The sequence below is a fragment of the Rissa tridactyla genome, chromosome 9, assembly GCF_028500815.1.
Source record: "Rissa tridactyla isolate bRisTri1 chromosome 9, bRisTri1.patW.cur.20221130, whole genome shotgun sequence".
Taxonomy (NCBI): Eukaryota; Metazoa; Chordata; class Aves; order Charadriiformes; family Laridae; genus Rissa; species Rissa tridactyla.
Genome location: NC_071474.1, coordinates 17,236,006 through 17,251,323, shown reverse-complemented (window position 1 = coordinate 17,251,323; position 15,318 = coordinate 17,236,006). Strand labels below are relative to the sequence as shown.

Sequence of the window (15,318 nt, the reverse complement as noted above, 5' to 3'; positions counted from 1 at the left end):
GAGTTGTAGAGAAGTACAGTATTTCTTACATTTTTTTCTCTTCAACCCTTCTAGCTTTTTGCAGATATGAGAATGGGTACCCGTGTGTATCAGCTCCAGTGAATGACTTCGCAAGTAGCAAAATCGTTTTGGTTCTTTCAAGGTCAGACTGTACAGTCAAGCCTTAGACCTACTGTCAGGCAAACCTCTCCTGAAAGCAGTAGCACTTCTAGGCCGAGAAAAACTCAAGACTAGAACCTGACCTGGAAAGTGTGACTGGCAGTGAAAAAGGAATACAGTTGTCTTGACTTATTAGTTTAGTTTTTTGCATAATGCTGTTAGCAAGGGTGACGAGGGTTGTTGGTGATTCTGTGAGGTTAGTATCTTTTATCTGTCAACCATAAACTCATTCTTCACAGGCCACTGGACGGCATCTGCCAAACTGTATATTTCCTAATAGGGAGATTTTAATCTGCAGCGAGTGAAATGTTTCAACTTTGCTGCTCAGTGATTGATAGCCTGAGATTCCTTGAATGTATGATTATCTTTGTGTTTTTGTGTCAAGGAATGGCATCTCCTCTAGGAGTGTAACAGTTTACACAGTTTACATTAAATGGACTGAAATACTAACTGTCATCTAGACCACCAGAGCACAAGAGGCATAGCAGCAAGACAAGATTTGTAGGATGTCTAAAATCCCTTTCAGACTGGCAGGATAAGAACAAACCGCTCCTACTCCCCACCCTTAAAGGGTCTTGCAGTTCAGTTTTAAAATGCAGGAGGCTGAAGGGTTCACCTCATGGAGGTACGACGGATACAACCGTTAGGATATTTCTGGAAGTCTGAACCAAACCTGAACTGAAGAAGGACTTCAAGAAAATGATATTCAGTGACTTCAGTCTCAAGGAGTAGAATTGAGATCATAAATTGTTTTGGGATTTCTCAACGTATGAATTTTACATTTCTGCTGCTGCCACTAATCATACTGAATCTTCATTTCTCTTTCTTAAAAAGACGCAATGATACTGTTGCTTGTCATCCTTACTAATTAAAGCTGGGTAACATAGCGTTTTCCTTTGTTAACATCTTCTTCCCTTAAAGAAGAGATGCACAGAGATGAAACAGTTCTTCAGTGAGTTATACCTGTATCTATTTGCCTACAAAATTTAATATTTGCAAAAGATTTACAAGGCAACTTATTGTCATTCTTCCAGTTGGCTGTCAGAGATCCATTGATAATTTATTTTTTTCATGTTGGGATTAAGTTCCCTAGTATTCTGTTTCAAAATTACGAAAGAAATGCTTAATTTCACAGTGCTCTTGCAAGACCTCTCATTAGAGCTATTATTTGTCATTATGTAGGAACATAAAAGAAAACAATAAATCTTCAAATTCCATTGTTGCGTTTCCATACCAGGATGTGTGGAGCCTCACATCAGAGAGGATTTTAATGAGAAAAAAGTCAGAATCTCATCATTCTTATAGTATTATTTAATAACAAAGTAATTTAATAATCTTAATTGCAAGTTGTTTCAGGAGCAAGGTGCATAAGCTGTATGCTGAGCTGTGTTTCTGTCCATGATCTGCAGTTCTTATCTGTACTGCCTCTTAAAAATAAAGCACCCAAGTCTTGCTATTAGGTATATGAAATTTCCTTCAGAACAGACCAGAACAGTTGATTTGTTACTGTTTATTCAGCAAAGGTGTGTTTAGGATTTATCTGAATGCCACAGTATCACAGCACTGGTTTTTTTTGGACATATGTCACTTATTTTTCAGCGGTACCTAAAGCATATCCCCGTGTGGTTTTCTGAGAAGCTTCTACACTCTTGCATCTGGCCACTAGCCAGTTGAAAGCCTATCTTGCTCTCATATACTGCGCCTATTTAGGATGTGTTTATTGCCCAAATTCTCCCCAAATCTTAGAGGACACTCTATTGTTTGAATCTTTGAGCTTTTAAGAAGATGGTACACCTCTGCCTCCCCCATACTCCAGTACAGTACAGTCCCTTAGAGTCATTGCCCAGTTTTTAATGACAGCTGGGTTGCAGCAATACTGTTACCTGAGCAGTGCTGTTCACTTCGGTTCAAGTGGAGCTCAATTCAGGTGGGAATTGCATGAAAGAAAAAAGAAATATCTTCTTTTTGACAGAATAAAGTAGCTGGGTTTGCTGATTGCAGGAGAGGACCGAGGGGAAGAGGACTTTCATCATGCTTAATGTGTATTACGAAAGCCCTGGTCACTTTTTTTGGACATTGGTTCGTACAAAAGGTACGTCAGTAGATAGTCAGTAGATAGTCGCTGTTGTTTTTCCCTCTGGTTACGGCAGTATTGAAATGCACATTAAGACACTTGCCCTTGAAAACTTGTGTAGAAAAGGATTGGGCGAGTTCTTGTGGGATTCATGTTCTCAGTAATCTCCATTAGAGAGAGTTCAGGAAGCCAGTGGTGTAGCTGTTGGACTACCAAGACCTCCTTACTTTGCTGCTGGAATGCTTGGGAGGGGGATACTTGCTTGGCTGTAGCCTGGCACATACATTTTTAAACGTATTTTCTTTGTAAGTAGATGGGCTAATAATCTGACGCTGAATTGCCTTGCTTTTACCTGTACTAAGAAACAGTTGGGGTTTTTTGTTTGTTTGTTTTTTAATTGTTCTCCTATGTCAAAGTCACCTTCAAGTCTTGAGGGAACACCAGCCTTTCTTTAGAATGCTTAACCCAAACCAGAGAACTACATAACAGGCAGAGAAATCTCTGAAGTTCCCTGGGAATTATTTTTATCCCATTTATAGTTCTGTACACAGAGAATAAAACTACAGAAGCCCTTGGAGTCACTGTAGCCAAAGTTTGGAATTGAGCCCCAAGGATCTTAACGTTAATTTCAATGGATGCCTGTGTTATATTTATAGATATGTGTTCCAGTTAGTATCTGTTCTGCTGCATAGGGTTTTACTTTAGAAAATTAAGCATCTCTGACAATAGTGGATATGAATAGCTACCCAGAAGAGAAATATTTAGGCAGTCTTGACAAGACTTTTTTCCCTCTGGTTAACTTGGATGATCTGTGGTGATCTCTTCCGAGGAGTAAGAAGGCTTCCATTAGAGGTTGGCTAACAAGTTTCAAAAGTGGTTTGGTTTGACTTTCAGAGTGTCCCTGTACAAATACAGCTTTATCGCTTGTCTGCTCTGGAAGAATGTATGAGTATTCCCAGAAAGCATTATTATTTAGAGGTATTGCTTATGCAGGGAGATGTTTCCTCCACTCATACTCCAAAGAAAATATTTTGTTTCTGAATAAGCAAGCAAAGATTTCCAGTCCCCATTGCATACTCTCCTCCCTGGTGTGTTCTAACACTGGTACCCCAAGCACCTCAGAAATCTTGCAAGCAAAACAGAAGGAACTTTGTGAAAGTTAATACTTTGAGATTGCACGTGTTCAGGTAGTACCTTGACAGGGACACCAATTTCATTGTGTTTTGTTTTGTGAGGACAGCGTTAGATTTAAGCATTCATCTACTATTTAATTTCTTCTTTAGAAAATCACAGCTGTGAAGGTCAGGATTTTTATATTGTTAGAAATGTTTCTGTGTGTTCACAGGGCATTGCTGGCTCTTTATACTATCCTGTTAGTGTGAATCGGCCCTAATATAGAGAATGGGCAGTTTCACGTCAGGTTTTCTATTTGTGTTGGAGCCATGCAAAAATTTAGTTGTGATAGGCTAATGATACACGCTTCTATTTACCAGTAAATGAAGTATTTATTTTGAAGGGTACCTCGTCACCAGGACCACTTGATCTTCACCTATGTATGTTGTTGAATGTTGCCTGATGCTCACGCCAAAAAATTTATTCTCTGAAGCACGGCCTCCTGTATTTTTTATTTATTTATTTATTTATTTTCCCTGTGTGGGGGATGTTGATGCTTGGGCATGTATTTACAATATTTATTGAACAGCGTGAAAGTGAATTCTCATGGTAAGTGGTTTACAAAAATGAAAAACAGACTTGTGTTCTGCTGACATTAAACAGATGGTTGAAAAACAATGTTTTCTCTTTGCAAAAGGAAGGTGTCTTCTAACTGCACAATAATTATGTAATATATGTGATTTTTACTTGATGAGAGGGGTGTCTCCCAGCTGTATTACTAAGAAATAGCTGATTATACTGCTGAAATATGTTGTGTGTTACTGTCCTTGTACATGTGCCTTCAATTAGCTTTGCTGAAATATTTGTTTTCTGTGACCTTTTCAAATAGGATGTGTTATAACTCTTTGAGTGAGGCTGGTCAGTCCTTGGTTTTCATGCAGAAGGCGGTAGGTCCTCAGAACCATCATCTGCCTCTTGATGTAAACTCCACTTGGACACCGTTGCAAGCCTATGTTTTGAAGAAAACTGAGATAGGTTGAAAGTTAGAAGCTTTCCTTTGATTTCAGAGAGACACCTTGTGTTCTGAAAGCGGCTTTCATTAACCAAGTCATGAAAGAAGTATAAGAAAAACTCATTTTCTTTGACATATTTACAGGTAAAAGAAATTAGTATGGTTAAAAGAGGCTCTAAGAAATTTCTGTTATTCCTGGTTGCTCTGAAATGCAGTTATATGCTTTGCAATATCAGTATTGTTAAGACTTTTACTAAATAAATATACTTGGAGACTGACATTTCATACGTACTACTTCTCTCAATGAAATATTTCTAGCCAGGGCATTCGAAGTACCAGTCACAGCAGACGGTTTTACCTGAGTCTCCACAACATGGAGGGGGTCTCGAAGCAATATATGAACCAGATCTAAAACACCATATGAACCAGATCTAAAACACCACTCTGGCTACTTAGGCTTGGTAGAAAAGTATCTAGAACAGTAACTTGTTGAAAATAAATTTGTGCTCTTACTGCTCATTTTGTAGCCAAGACTGTAGCTGTTTGATAATCATAGCAGAGTTCACACAAGTCTGTTTCTCTTGCTTGTCGTAACTGTGAAGGATTCACCTGTGTTTTGAATTGGTGCTTGTAGGGATGTCAGGTATTTCCACCTGAGTTTTTAGGCTGTTAACCGTTCCTTTTTCCATAGCTTTCAATATCAGTAATCAGATTAATGTTGATCAGGATGATGGAAAGGTTAAGAAAGATTGTTTTATGAAAAGGGTCTTGAACATGTCATCTCCCCCTCTCTCTTACCTGTGCAGTACCTTCTACATCCTTGGTTTGGAATACTCAGATTGTGGCAGAAAAGTTCTTTAAAAGGGGAGCAAAATTTATTAAACATATATGGAATGCGGCCTCTTAGAAGAGGTGATGGTTTCTAATGTGAAGAGCTGTGAAAAGTAGCACCTTTTGTAGTTTTCAGGTGCTGAAACTGCTAGAACTTCTTTCAGATCTCTGGGCTCATTAAGTGTAGAACGGGCTGCTCTTAGTGGTTGTGTGTGCAATGATTGTTACTGGATCTGTGAGCAAAGGGAATTTGCAGCCACATTCACATGACACAAGTGGAATATACTATTTGAATGTTGAGTAAGTACTTTCAGATGGGAACAGAATTGCTCTGGTCTGTACATACTCGTCTTATATAAGGTCTAGCCAGTTTGTTCTGCACAAGTGATATAGAACAGATATGGCAAGAGTTGGAATTCCTTAAATCAGTGAATAGTGATGAGCTGGTATTGAGATTCCTATAGTAGCCTCTTTAGAGAGAGAAGGGAAGGTAAAAAACCAACCACCACGTGGCTTGGCTACCTTAGCTTTGTTAATTGTGTGCTGGGCTTCTTTTTATATACTTACAGTTACATGAGTGCATATTTTGTATCCATTCCTTCAGCAGTAATACCAATTAACTGGTATAAAATAGAATACTAAATACACCCTGCAACTAGTTGGTCTATCCTCTGTTTGTTGGAGGTGTTTTCTAGTTTCCTCTTATTCTGCCTACAAAGGCTTTTGAAGAGTTGAGGAACCCTTTCAGTAAAATACAGTATCTGGCTTTACTACTTGGTAAAAGTTGTGGAAAACGTTACCTTGACTTCAAACTGTCCTTAGACAATAATACAGTAAATCCAGGGAAAGATCAATGACCCGGTGAAGCTCTATGGGTCTCTGATTTGGAACTTAATAACATTTTGTAAATCAGTTGTAGAAGGCAACATAGATTCAAGAACTGAAAGATGCACTTTGGGTGTGATTTCTTGACAAAACGTTCAGTTAGAAATGAGGTTGTCCATCTACAGTGTCATCATAAGAAATCATTCTTCTAAAAATTGTAGTTACTAAGCATACTTTTAAAAATAACGCCAAGGATTTGGCTAAAATTGCACAGCCTGTCAATTTAAAATCTTGAAATGAACTTAAGGTAGGTTTGCAATAGTTTCCACACAGTTACATCCCAAGAATCTCTCTGCCGATTTGGAGAGAGATATGATCTCACTTTTGTGATTCATTTTACCTTTTACATAATTGTCCTCTGCCTGGAAGCCACACATGAGAACTTTAAATGCAGTAAGTGTTTCTGAAAACTAGCTAAGGCTTTCAAAAGGTGAAAGAGAGGGCAAAATCAGACTAAAAATGGCAATTTTGGTGCAGCCTGAATCTTGAGAAAGAGTCATCTTTCTGGGTTATTATTTCAAAGAAGTAAAAAAGAACAAGTAATTCAATTTTTCTGGCACTCAATATGATTTTGTGTTTTCTGTTCCTTTTTTTTTTTTCTTTTAAGGTTGGATAAATCAGAATTACTAATCAACTTAGCACTGCTACTCCAGCACACTTCCTTTGTAATTGATCTCAATTAACTAACTATATGTCGTAATTCATGCCACAACAATGTACTTTATTTGATTATCAAAACTATTACTGTGGTGTTAAATCCATATTCAAAATTGTTATTGAGTTTAAGAGGTCTTTAGTGAATTTTAGATCAGGTTCATTTTATTATAATATTTTCACTTTTATGATATTTTTGTTACTAATGCACATTGAGCAAATACATAACCAGTGTTGTGAACAAAGATTAAGAAAAACGAAATCTAGAGGAAAAATTAAAGAAACAAATCCTACTAGTCCTAGGTAAAGTGACTGCAGCTCACAACCTATAAACAAGCGCTTTCTTGCTCTTCTCCCCTTTGCTCACAAGATTAATGTCACAACCCTTGGTAGATCTTTAATTAAATTGTGTGTACTTCAAAAAAGACTGAAGCAAAATTGTTTGAATTATGCCACCCTCCAGCATAACTGTATTTTTACAAGCCAAAATTTGCATCTTTTGAGTGGATATTTTGGGAAATTGTGTGTATGGTCACTGTTGGATTTCACCAACTTTGAGTTTGTCTCTTAGATTTTCAGAGGACAACTAAATGTAATAGAAATGGATGCCAAATAATGGATGCCACATTTTTTCCACTGAATTCCAAAGAAATGAGCTGAAATTGTTCTTTGAGAAGTGGAACATTTGCTGAATAAAGAGACAGCTCTAGAAATGGGACCAAAATTTTAGGCTACTCTGGGATGGCCCTCAACCTTACGATTATTGTTTTATTTAGGGTCTTTGGTGCTTCTATGTAGAAGCACAACTTTATAGAGAGTCAGTGAGCGGTGGGTAAGGTGCGTCCCTGGGGCACCAGGGAGTGCCGAGTGCCCCCCTCCTTGGGGCAGAGGCTGTTGAGTCAGGGCCGCCCATCACGGGAGGTGAGTCACCCAGCTGTTACGCAGAAGCAGATGATGCCAGAGGGGATGTTTAAAATACAAGTAGTAGTTTTACCTGTGAATGTAAGAGGCTTGATCGTGTCTCTGTCTATGTTGTTGTTTGTGGAGTGTACTTACTGGACTGGGGAGGGAGGGTTTGTGAGATTTTAGGCAAAAAAATGAAAGCTTCTGGATCTTGATCAAGCTTAGGTTGGAGACAGGCACTGAGCTTTCTTGGACTGCAGTAGTTCTGGACACGCCCAGAAAGAGAACTTTAAAGTTTTCAAAGCATTTAAAGTAAAACAGAGAGGCACCTTCAGGGTTAGGTGGAGTAACTTGCAATTTTTGTTTTAATGAAACTGTTTGCTCCATTTAAGCATCAGATCTAACGCTAGATTTCTCTGTTATGCAGCTTTCAGAGACAAGTGTGTGTTTTAATGTAGTTAATGAATATGTCAAGACATTAAAACACTAGTGGTAGGTGTGAGCAGCTGCAGTCCAAGCTGTTGGGTGCACGCACAAATGATGTAGCTAGATAAACCCCGTGCACTGTGGGGTGCTTCATCAGAGTCTTGTGAATGTCATGAGTTTTAGATCCAATCCAAAGGACTTGCATTGAACATCATTTAATAGGTGTGAAGAACTAAACTAATTGATACACTATACCAATGTGCAAGGCAACAGATTCAAAGGGTACTCTATTATAAAGAGTATGTTATTTTTTTCTTTAAGCATTCCTAAGTATTTACTTATGATTTCTTTTCCTAAATAATATAGAAAGAGAGCTTTGCACATCACTGGAAACATGACTCAGAATGATGCTCAGATTTCATAGCTACTTCAAGTTGCCATTGTTGGTAGCTGGCAAGATACATAATCCAACCAGAAAGACAAATATTGAAAGAAATTTAAGTTGGCTTGCTATATGTTTAAGTCAACAAGATAAAATGGGCTAAAAGCTCAGAGCAATTCTGAACTTAGTTGAGTTAGTGTATGTTTCTACATGATGTGTCTCACATCCTTGTTGTGAGTTGAAATAGAGGGTCTTGGATTGTTTCAGTAGGTAATGTACATAGGCACGTGTTAAGAAATTTCTGTTACAGTTAGTACATAGATGCATATGGATGTATGTGAGTTGACAGGACTTGTAAGAAGTATAGGTTGATGCTAAAATGACATTGGAATTCATGAAAGTGAAATACCACCCACTCACAATACACAAAGGGTATAGTCACATGAAAAACTGCATGTGAGTGGTCCTGTGATATTTAAGAGGTTAGGATAACTAATTCTGTAAATTTTCAAACCACTTTGTAGGAAGACGTTTCTTCAAGCTAATTAGCCGAGGGGGAAATATTGTTGTTGACTTTCTTCTTTCTTAAGTTTCTGTACAGTTTCTGTAGTGTCTGTCCTGATAATTCTGTGTATTGCATCATTTAACTCTCTGAGAAATCTTACTGTATCCATTTTGGCAAATTTCTGGGACTGCCTATGAGCCTACTAGATTATTTTTTTCTGATTTACTGCCATTATCCATCTCTGTCCCTTTTTGAAATCTCCATTACAAATTAGTGGTTTTCTTTACTAATTTCATTTAGACGCTCATCTAAGGGCTGCAGTGTCTGACTACAAATGGGCTGTTGGACTGAGATGGTTAAGGAGACTCTGCAGGTAAAGCTGACAGTAAGCGTCAGAGTCAATTTCAGTAAATACCAAGACAAAGGACGGCTGATAACTTGGTAGTATAACTGCTGAGACTGGCAGCAGCAGTTTGAAGGTGTGAGGATCACTCACCTGCAGTGTGAAAAGGGAGGAGACTTTAACCAGGATCTTACTATCCAGTCTCATTTTCTGTGACCTGATGCACATTGTATTATGTACACTGAAACACCTCTCACTTTGATTCTCGTGCCATGGTTGTTCTGGAGAAGGGGGTTAGAATTTCTCCAGAATCCTTCCATCCTATGTATGGGTTGGTTGGTTTGGTTTTTTGGGGGTGTGTATGGTTGTGGGTTTTTTTTGTTGTTGTTGTTTTTTCCCCTACTTAGTTTCACAGATTTTGTTTTCACCCTGCTTGGAGGTGAAATGGGGAAGATTGCTGAAATGTCAAATATTGTAATGCAGGGGAGAAAGTCATTCTAACTCCGCCAAAATACAGGAGTGTGGGCTCTTCCAGTTGAGATATTAATATCTATTCTGCTGTAAATAGGATTACTAGAAAGTCTTTTGCTAAATAGGTCTATAGTGCTCCGAAGCCCCTTCTGGGAAGGTAATTTGGCTTTTACATTTGCAAGACTTACTGCAGTGACTAGCACATAGTACACCTCATCAGGTTTTTGAAAGTTTCCATGCCAAAATTCATGTTATTTAATCCTAGTGTTAACTGTTTAGCCATTTCAGATATTCATTTTGCCCTGGATCTTCTGGAGGGAAAATGATTGTCACGTTTGCACATTTTCCTATCAAAAACACCACTGCCAGTATGACATTTCTTTCAATAGGCTGTAAGCACCTAAGCACTGAAATAATTTTGAAAATGAGCTTTAAAGTTGCTTAGATACTTAGCAGTTTTTACACTGTGCTACAAATGATACTGCAAAAGAATGCATCTGTGTGGTGCAGTAAGAAGTGTTTTGAAAAAGGCATTGAAATACTGTTGAAAGTTCAGTTTGTAATGCAGCCTGCCATTGACAACGAAGATACAGATGAACTGAAAAAATTGAAAACATATGTGTGGACTTCAAGCATTCTTTTTAAGAACAATCTCCAGAAACACCGGAGGTTCCTTCCCCACTTCGCAAAACTAGATCTATAATAGTATCTTTTCTGCTTTCCAAATGAGGTGCAGTTTACAGAGTGGATTAGGGGAGCGCACATTTCTTTTTCTGTGGGTTTGTATCCTGTAACAATGTTCCACTGAGATTGTGTCCCTCCATACAAGGATGCTGGATAAAAAGATTATTTTGGAGTGAAAAAAAAACTGAAAGAGAGTACATCTGGAAAAAACTAATGATAAGAACTTGAACCCATGTTGTTTACAATCCATGTTACGTGCATATCCTTCATTTTCAATATGTGATATAAAAGACTATTGCCTCAGTGTGTCTGGTACTTAAGAGCCAGGTTGCAGGAAGCAAGACATTTGTTTGCTTCGCGATTCAACATGTCTGTTAGTAAATAGTATCCTAGGGGATCTGTCTGAATGCTTTGTGTTAGTGCTGTATATGTGGACTTGCCTAACGTTTAAAGGAATGTAGCTTTTTCTGAAACCGTGTGCTAAAACTTCAAATAGTGTAAAGTGTTGCAGGAGATCTAGACTAAAAATCTGTTTTCAGAAGTGCTGCCCATCTTTTAAAAAACAGTTGTACGACATTAAGCAGTAAAATTGGTAAGTTTGAGAAAGCCTCTTAGATCTACCAGCCATTGAACTGCAGAAAGAGAAGGTGAAGTTTAGCTGAGCCCTAATGCTTCTTCCTCATGACTAACTTAAACCTGTTACAGGCAGAACTTCTGTCATCGTACTTCCCCAAGTACTCAACTTTAATGCCATCCGTTTAAAAAGCTAAACAATCGAACAGTAAAAAGAAGAGGAATTTTCTTTTAAAGTTGTCAGAAATATTTTGTAACTTCCTAAAACATTTGTTTTGTTCTTTGATTTTTTTACTTGTGTGTGTGAATTTAGCTTGTCCAGTTACCTGCAAACAATCCACATTTTCTAGTGGCAGGATCTGTACTTTTTCTAACTGCACATTTCTTAAGTTCTTGTAAGTCTTGTCCCTTTCTAGGCAGATTGTAATTATCAGGCTGCCTGACAGAAATTGAGAGCTCTTTATCTATGAACAGCAATGTTCTCTTGTTTCTGCTCACTCCACTGCATTTCAACATGTAATCACTTGTAAATGGCAAGATACAGACAGCGGTTGACCAAGCTCTGAAATATATAGATTTAGGTTCAGTCCTAATAGTGTTTTATTTCCTCTTACCCTCCCTTCTTCCCCCCACCCACCGTAATTTATATTGTATTTCCCTACTGCAAGGATCCCTTTCCTGCTTGAAATACCGGAGCGGCATTTTAGGTGTCCAATATATGATTACAAATTTACCAAAATAAGGACTTCCCAGATGTCTGGACATCTGAGAGTATTTCCAAACAAATGAGAGTGTATGCAGGTAATAACCTCTCAAGGGCTGGTAGGGCTTCTGTGCATTTGCAGTAGTCATGATGCAATGATAGGACTTTAGAAATAAGGATCAGTTGAATTTGTATTCAGAATGCTGTTGAACCCCAGATTTCCTCCGTGACTGTGGGCACAGCATTTAACTTCGTTGTGGCTGTGTTTGCCATCCGTAATAGAGAGGGAGCAACGCTGCTCTGGTTTTTTTCTGCAGACTGTATGAGCACTCACAAGAGCATCACTCTTGTATTGCTCACAAAATGGACAGTGTAATAATATTATTACTATACAGTAGAAATGGGTAATCCAGTTTCAGTTCTATGAATTCTATTAACACAAGCTGTTAAATAAAGCTGTTTAATTTATTGTCATACAAGCGACATACCAAGAACGTGAGATAAAAAGGCAAGTAAGGTTAACATCAGATTTGCATACTTGGGAATTAAATCAAGATTCTGCATCCTGTAGCCTTTCAGCACAGCACTTTGGCACTGTTGAAGTCCTGTTGCAAAAAATGGGGTGTGTCCAGTCAATTCATGTAACACGCAATGTTTGAATTGCTGTGAAGTCCCAAGAATTGACGTAGAGATGACGGACGTAGATCTGTATCCAGTTTCATAGGCATCCTGGAGAATACTGAATAAGCAGTGTTAATGTTTTCCTCTTTTTCTGTAGGATTTGTGTGTGATCGGCATTGTGCTGCACTACAGTGAAGAGGTATTTTTCACTTCAAGACACCCTGCATTAAAGGATCATGGTAGACAGCTTAATAGTTTCTTTAAGGTAAGTGATGCAATAAAACATTTAAAATCTTATTTAATATGCTCTTAACACACTGCAGTAACTATCAATTTTGTTGTCTCTTGCTTTGGTGTTAAAGGTATTTGTAACATAGGAGGTGTCCTGGTTTGAGGTAAAACAGAACCAATTTTCTTTTCAGTAATTTTACTTTCCAGCTAAGCCTCATCTAACTGAACCCTCTGAAATTAACGGCATCTGTTGTTCGTTTTAGTGGCCAGCCCAGCCCAAACCACAACAGGAGGATAAATAAAAATCTTATTCAAAGACCAAATAATCAAGTATGTGCATACCAGACATAGGATTCTTTGGCGATAGTAAAAAAAGAAAGTTTTCATTGTTTGTTTATGCTTAGAGCATCTGTTAGTGTATGCCAGTTCCTTTTTTTTTGATGAGGCTGTACAACTACAGTCATTGGGCTTAAATTACTGGTTTACATGTTTTAGTACCTGTGCTGCAATTCATTCAGGGATTTATACTATGCATTCCTGAAACAGTTTGCCAGTGGGCAAACATAGGAAAGACCTTTCAAACAGCTTTCCTGACAAAGGAAACATTTAGCTGTTTCTAAGCTGGTCTGTCCAGTTCTGTAGTTGGGCAAGCGGATTCAGGGACAACAGGCAGCTGTGATGCTACAGGAACAGCAGTTGACCTCCTGCGAGGAATGACAGCTGCATGCTCTTTCATTGTATGGAGGTACTGTCAATATCAGCTCTGATCTAACCTTCATTCTTGTGAATTTCAGACATCAGTCTTTGAGTTGCAGTTCTGGCACTCTCCTACTATGCCAGAGCCAATTCCACATCAAAATGGATCTGTCGCATATTACTGATGATACTACCGGTGTTATCTTTCCTGTTGAGACTTCTCCCTGCATAGCTCCTCCCAGGCTGTCCCAGACTCGGGCTGTTCTGCAGACTTTCATGTGGGAGAAAGTCAGGAATATGAGACAAGAGCCATACCGCACTAGTCAGTACTAATCACTTGGCTAAAATACTTTCACTCCTATCTGGACAATCCACAGTTGGCCGTGATAGCCCTTCATAAAGTACAGCTACTAAGAGACAGCAGCCATGCAAGAAATCTTTTTTTGGTATGCTGCAGCTTCATTCACGGAGAGCTAATACTCACTGCAATGACAGAGGAAGAACTCTGAGAGGTGTTCCTAAATGAGGTGTTAAATAGCAAACTTTTTCTTGCTGCTTCTACGATGGAGCTAACACTACTTTGCTCTGCGCCTCCCCAGTTAAAGAGAAATTGCCAGTTAAAGAAAGGAGCGTGTTTGCTCTTTGTGACTTGGATAGACTGACAGTTTAATGCCTGTCTTTGCTTTAAACTAAGTACTTGGCTCCAAATAGTGCCATAGCTGTGAAAGTGTGGTCTGTACCAGCAAGATTCTTACACAGAGCCCAAGTTAAACAGCCATCAATCAGCTGCAATTGGTACCTGACCTGTTCACATATACTTGAAAAGATTTGTTTTATTTTGAGGAGCACTTGTTCTTTTTGGCTTTTCTGCACAGTAAGAATACCTGAAACAAGCCCACTGAAATTGGAGAAGCCTATTTTTGTAGCTTGGGAGGCCTAACGTTAGTCAAGCATGACAAATAAAAAAGCTTAGTCCAGAGAAGTTAGCCAAAGCAAGCTACTGAGGGAAATAACATTTAAAAAATTAAATTGCCACACACTGATTTGAAGCTAGAGGCTTACCTCAGGCTAGCCTAAGTATTCCTGGCAGATCTATGTGTTTGAAATAGTGGGTTGATACTGTTGTTTCTGAGAGATCCAACTGCAGATACAGAAGCAAACTTAAAAACTAGCTTCATTGTCCTTGAGCACATACAGATGGTGATTACAGTGCAACCTCATTAAAGAATGGTCAGGAAAAGCTTGGCACGGAGTAATCACACATATATTGAAAGTTTGCATTTTAGAACTGAAAACTTTAATCTGGTAAGTAATTTGCTTTGAAGATTACATTTCTCACTCGGTTTAGAACTCCCAACCTTGTGCATGATTTCAGAAGAACTTATGCGTAGAAATCTGGAGTCCTTCAGACTGATCAGAAAAATCCTGTCCTGTTGAGGATGAAAGCATTCATTTCCTTATGCAAAGTTTGAACTTTTTCACATGCTCTGAGGTATTATAGGGAGCAGGGAGTGGGTAGGAAGATTCTGAAAAGGAAGTTAAATATAATTTGCAGAAGATGTAGGCTGGGCCTGTCAGAGACTGCGCTCTGCCTACTTAGAAGCTTGTCATATTTTCCTTGAGAATAGTTAGGAGATCACTTGAGCGCTTGAAAAAGGGAAATGCAGGTCAGTTAAAGACAGACTTGATGCTGTCATTTTGCAGTTTGGCCGTCTGAGTTCTACTTCTACTTTTGATTCCAGGTGTGATTGGCAAATCAGTTTCTTCATTCATGCCTTTGGCTTCCATCCACTGCTGTGTTATGGGCCTTGCTCTGAACTGTGTGTTTTGACTCCTACTGTGGTTTCTTTATAGTGCCTTACACTGGCTCTGATTTCAGCCACCTCCCCTCTGTTTGGCTTTATCACAAATGATAGCTTTGCGAAATGTAATACTTTAAAAGTCCGTTAGAAGGAAGTGTTTTAATTGTTTGTGGGTTTTTTTTCTAAATTGATGTGGCAAGTAAGGAAGTAATGACTTTTTCTTGCCTTTGAAGGGTTTATGGCTTTGAGA

General features: G+C 38.6%; 1 protein-coding gene across 6 annotated transcripts in view; it reads left to right on the top strand.

Moving 5' to 3' along the window:
• THSD4 (thrombospondin type 1 domain containing 4) overlaps nucleotides 1-15,318 on the top strand; it is a 331,149-nt gene that overhangs the window by 36,978 nt on the left and 278,853 nt on the right. For all 6 annotated transcript variants that reach the window (XM_054213910.1, XM_054213911.1, XM_054213909.1 and 3 more), the window contains one exon: nucleotides 12,497-12,604. In XM_054213910.1, the coding sequence (XP_054069885.1) occupies nucleotides 12,576-12,604 (29 nt within the window). In that variant the 5' untranslated portion in view covers nucleotides 12,497-12,575. The remainder of the gene's footprint in view (nucleotides 1-12,496; nucleotides 12,605-15,318) is intronic.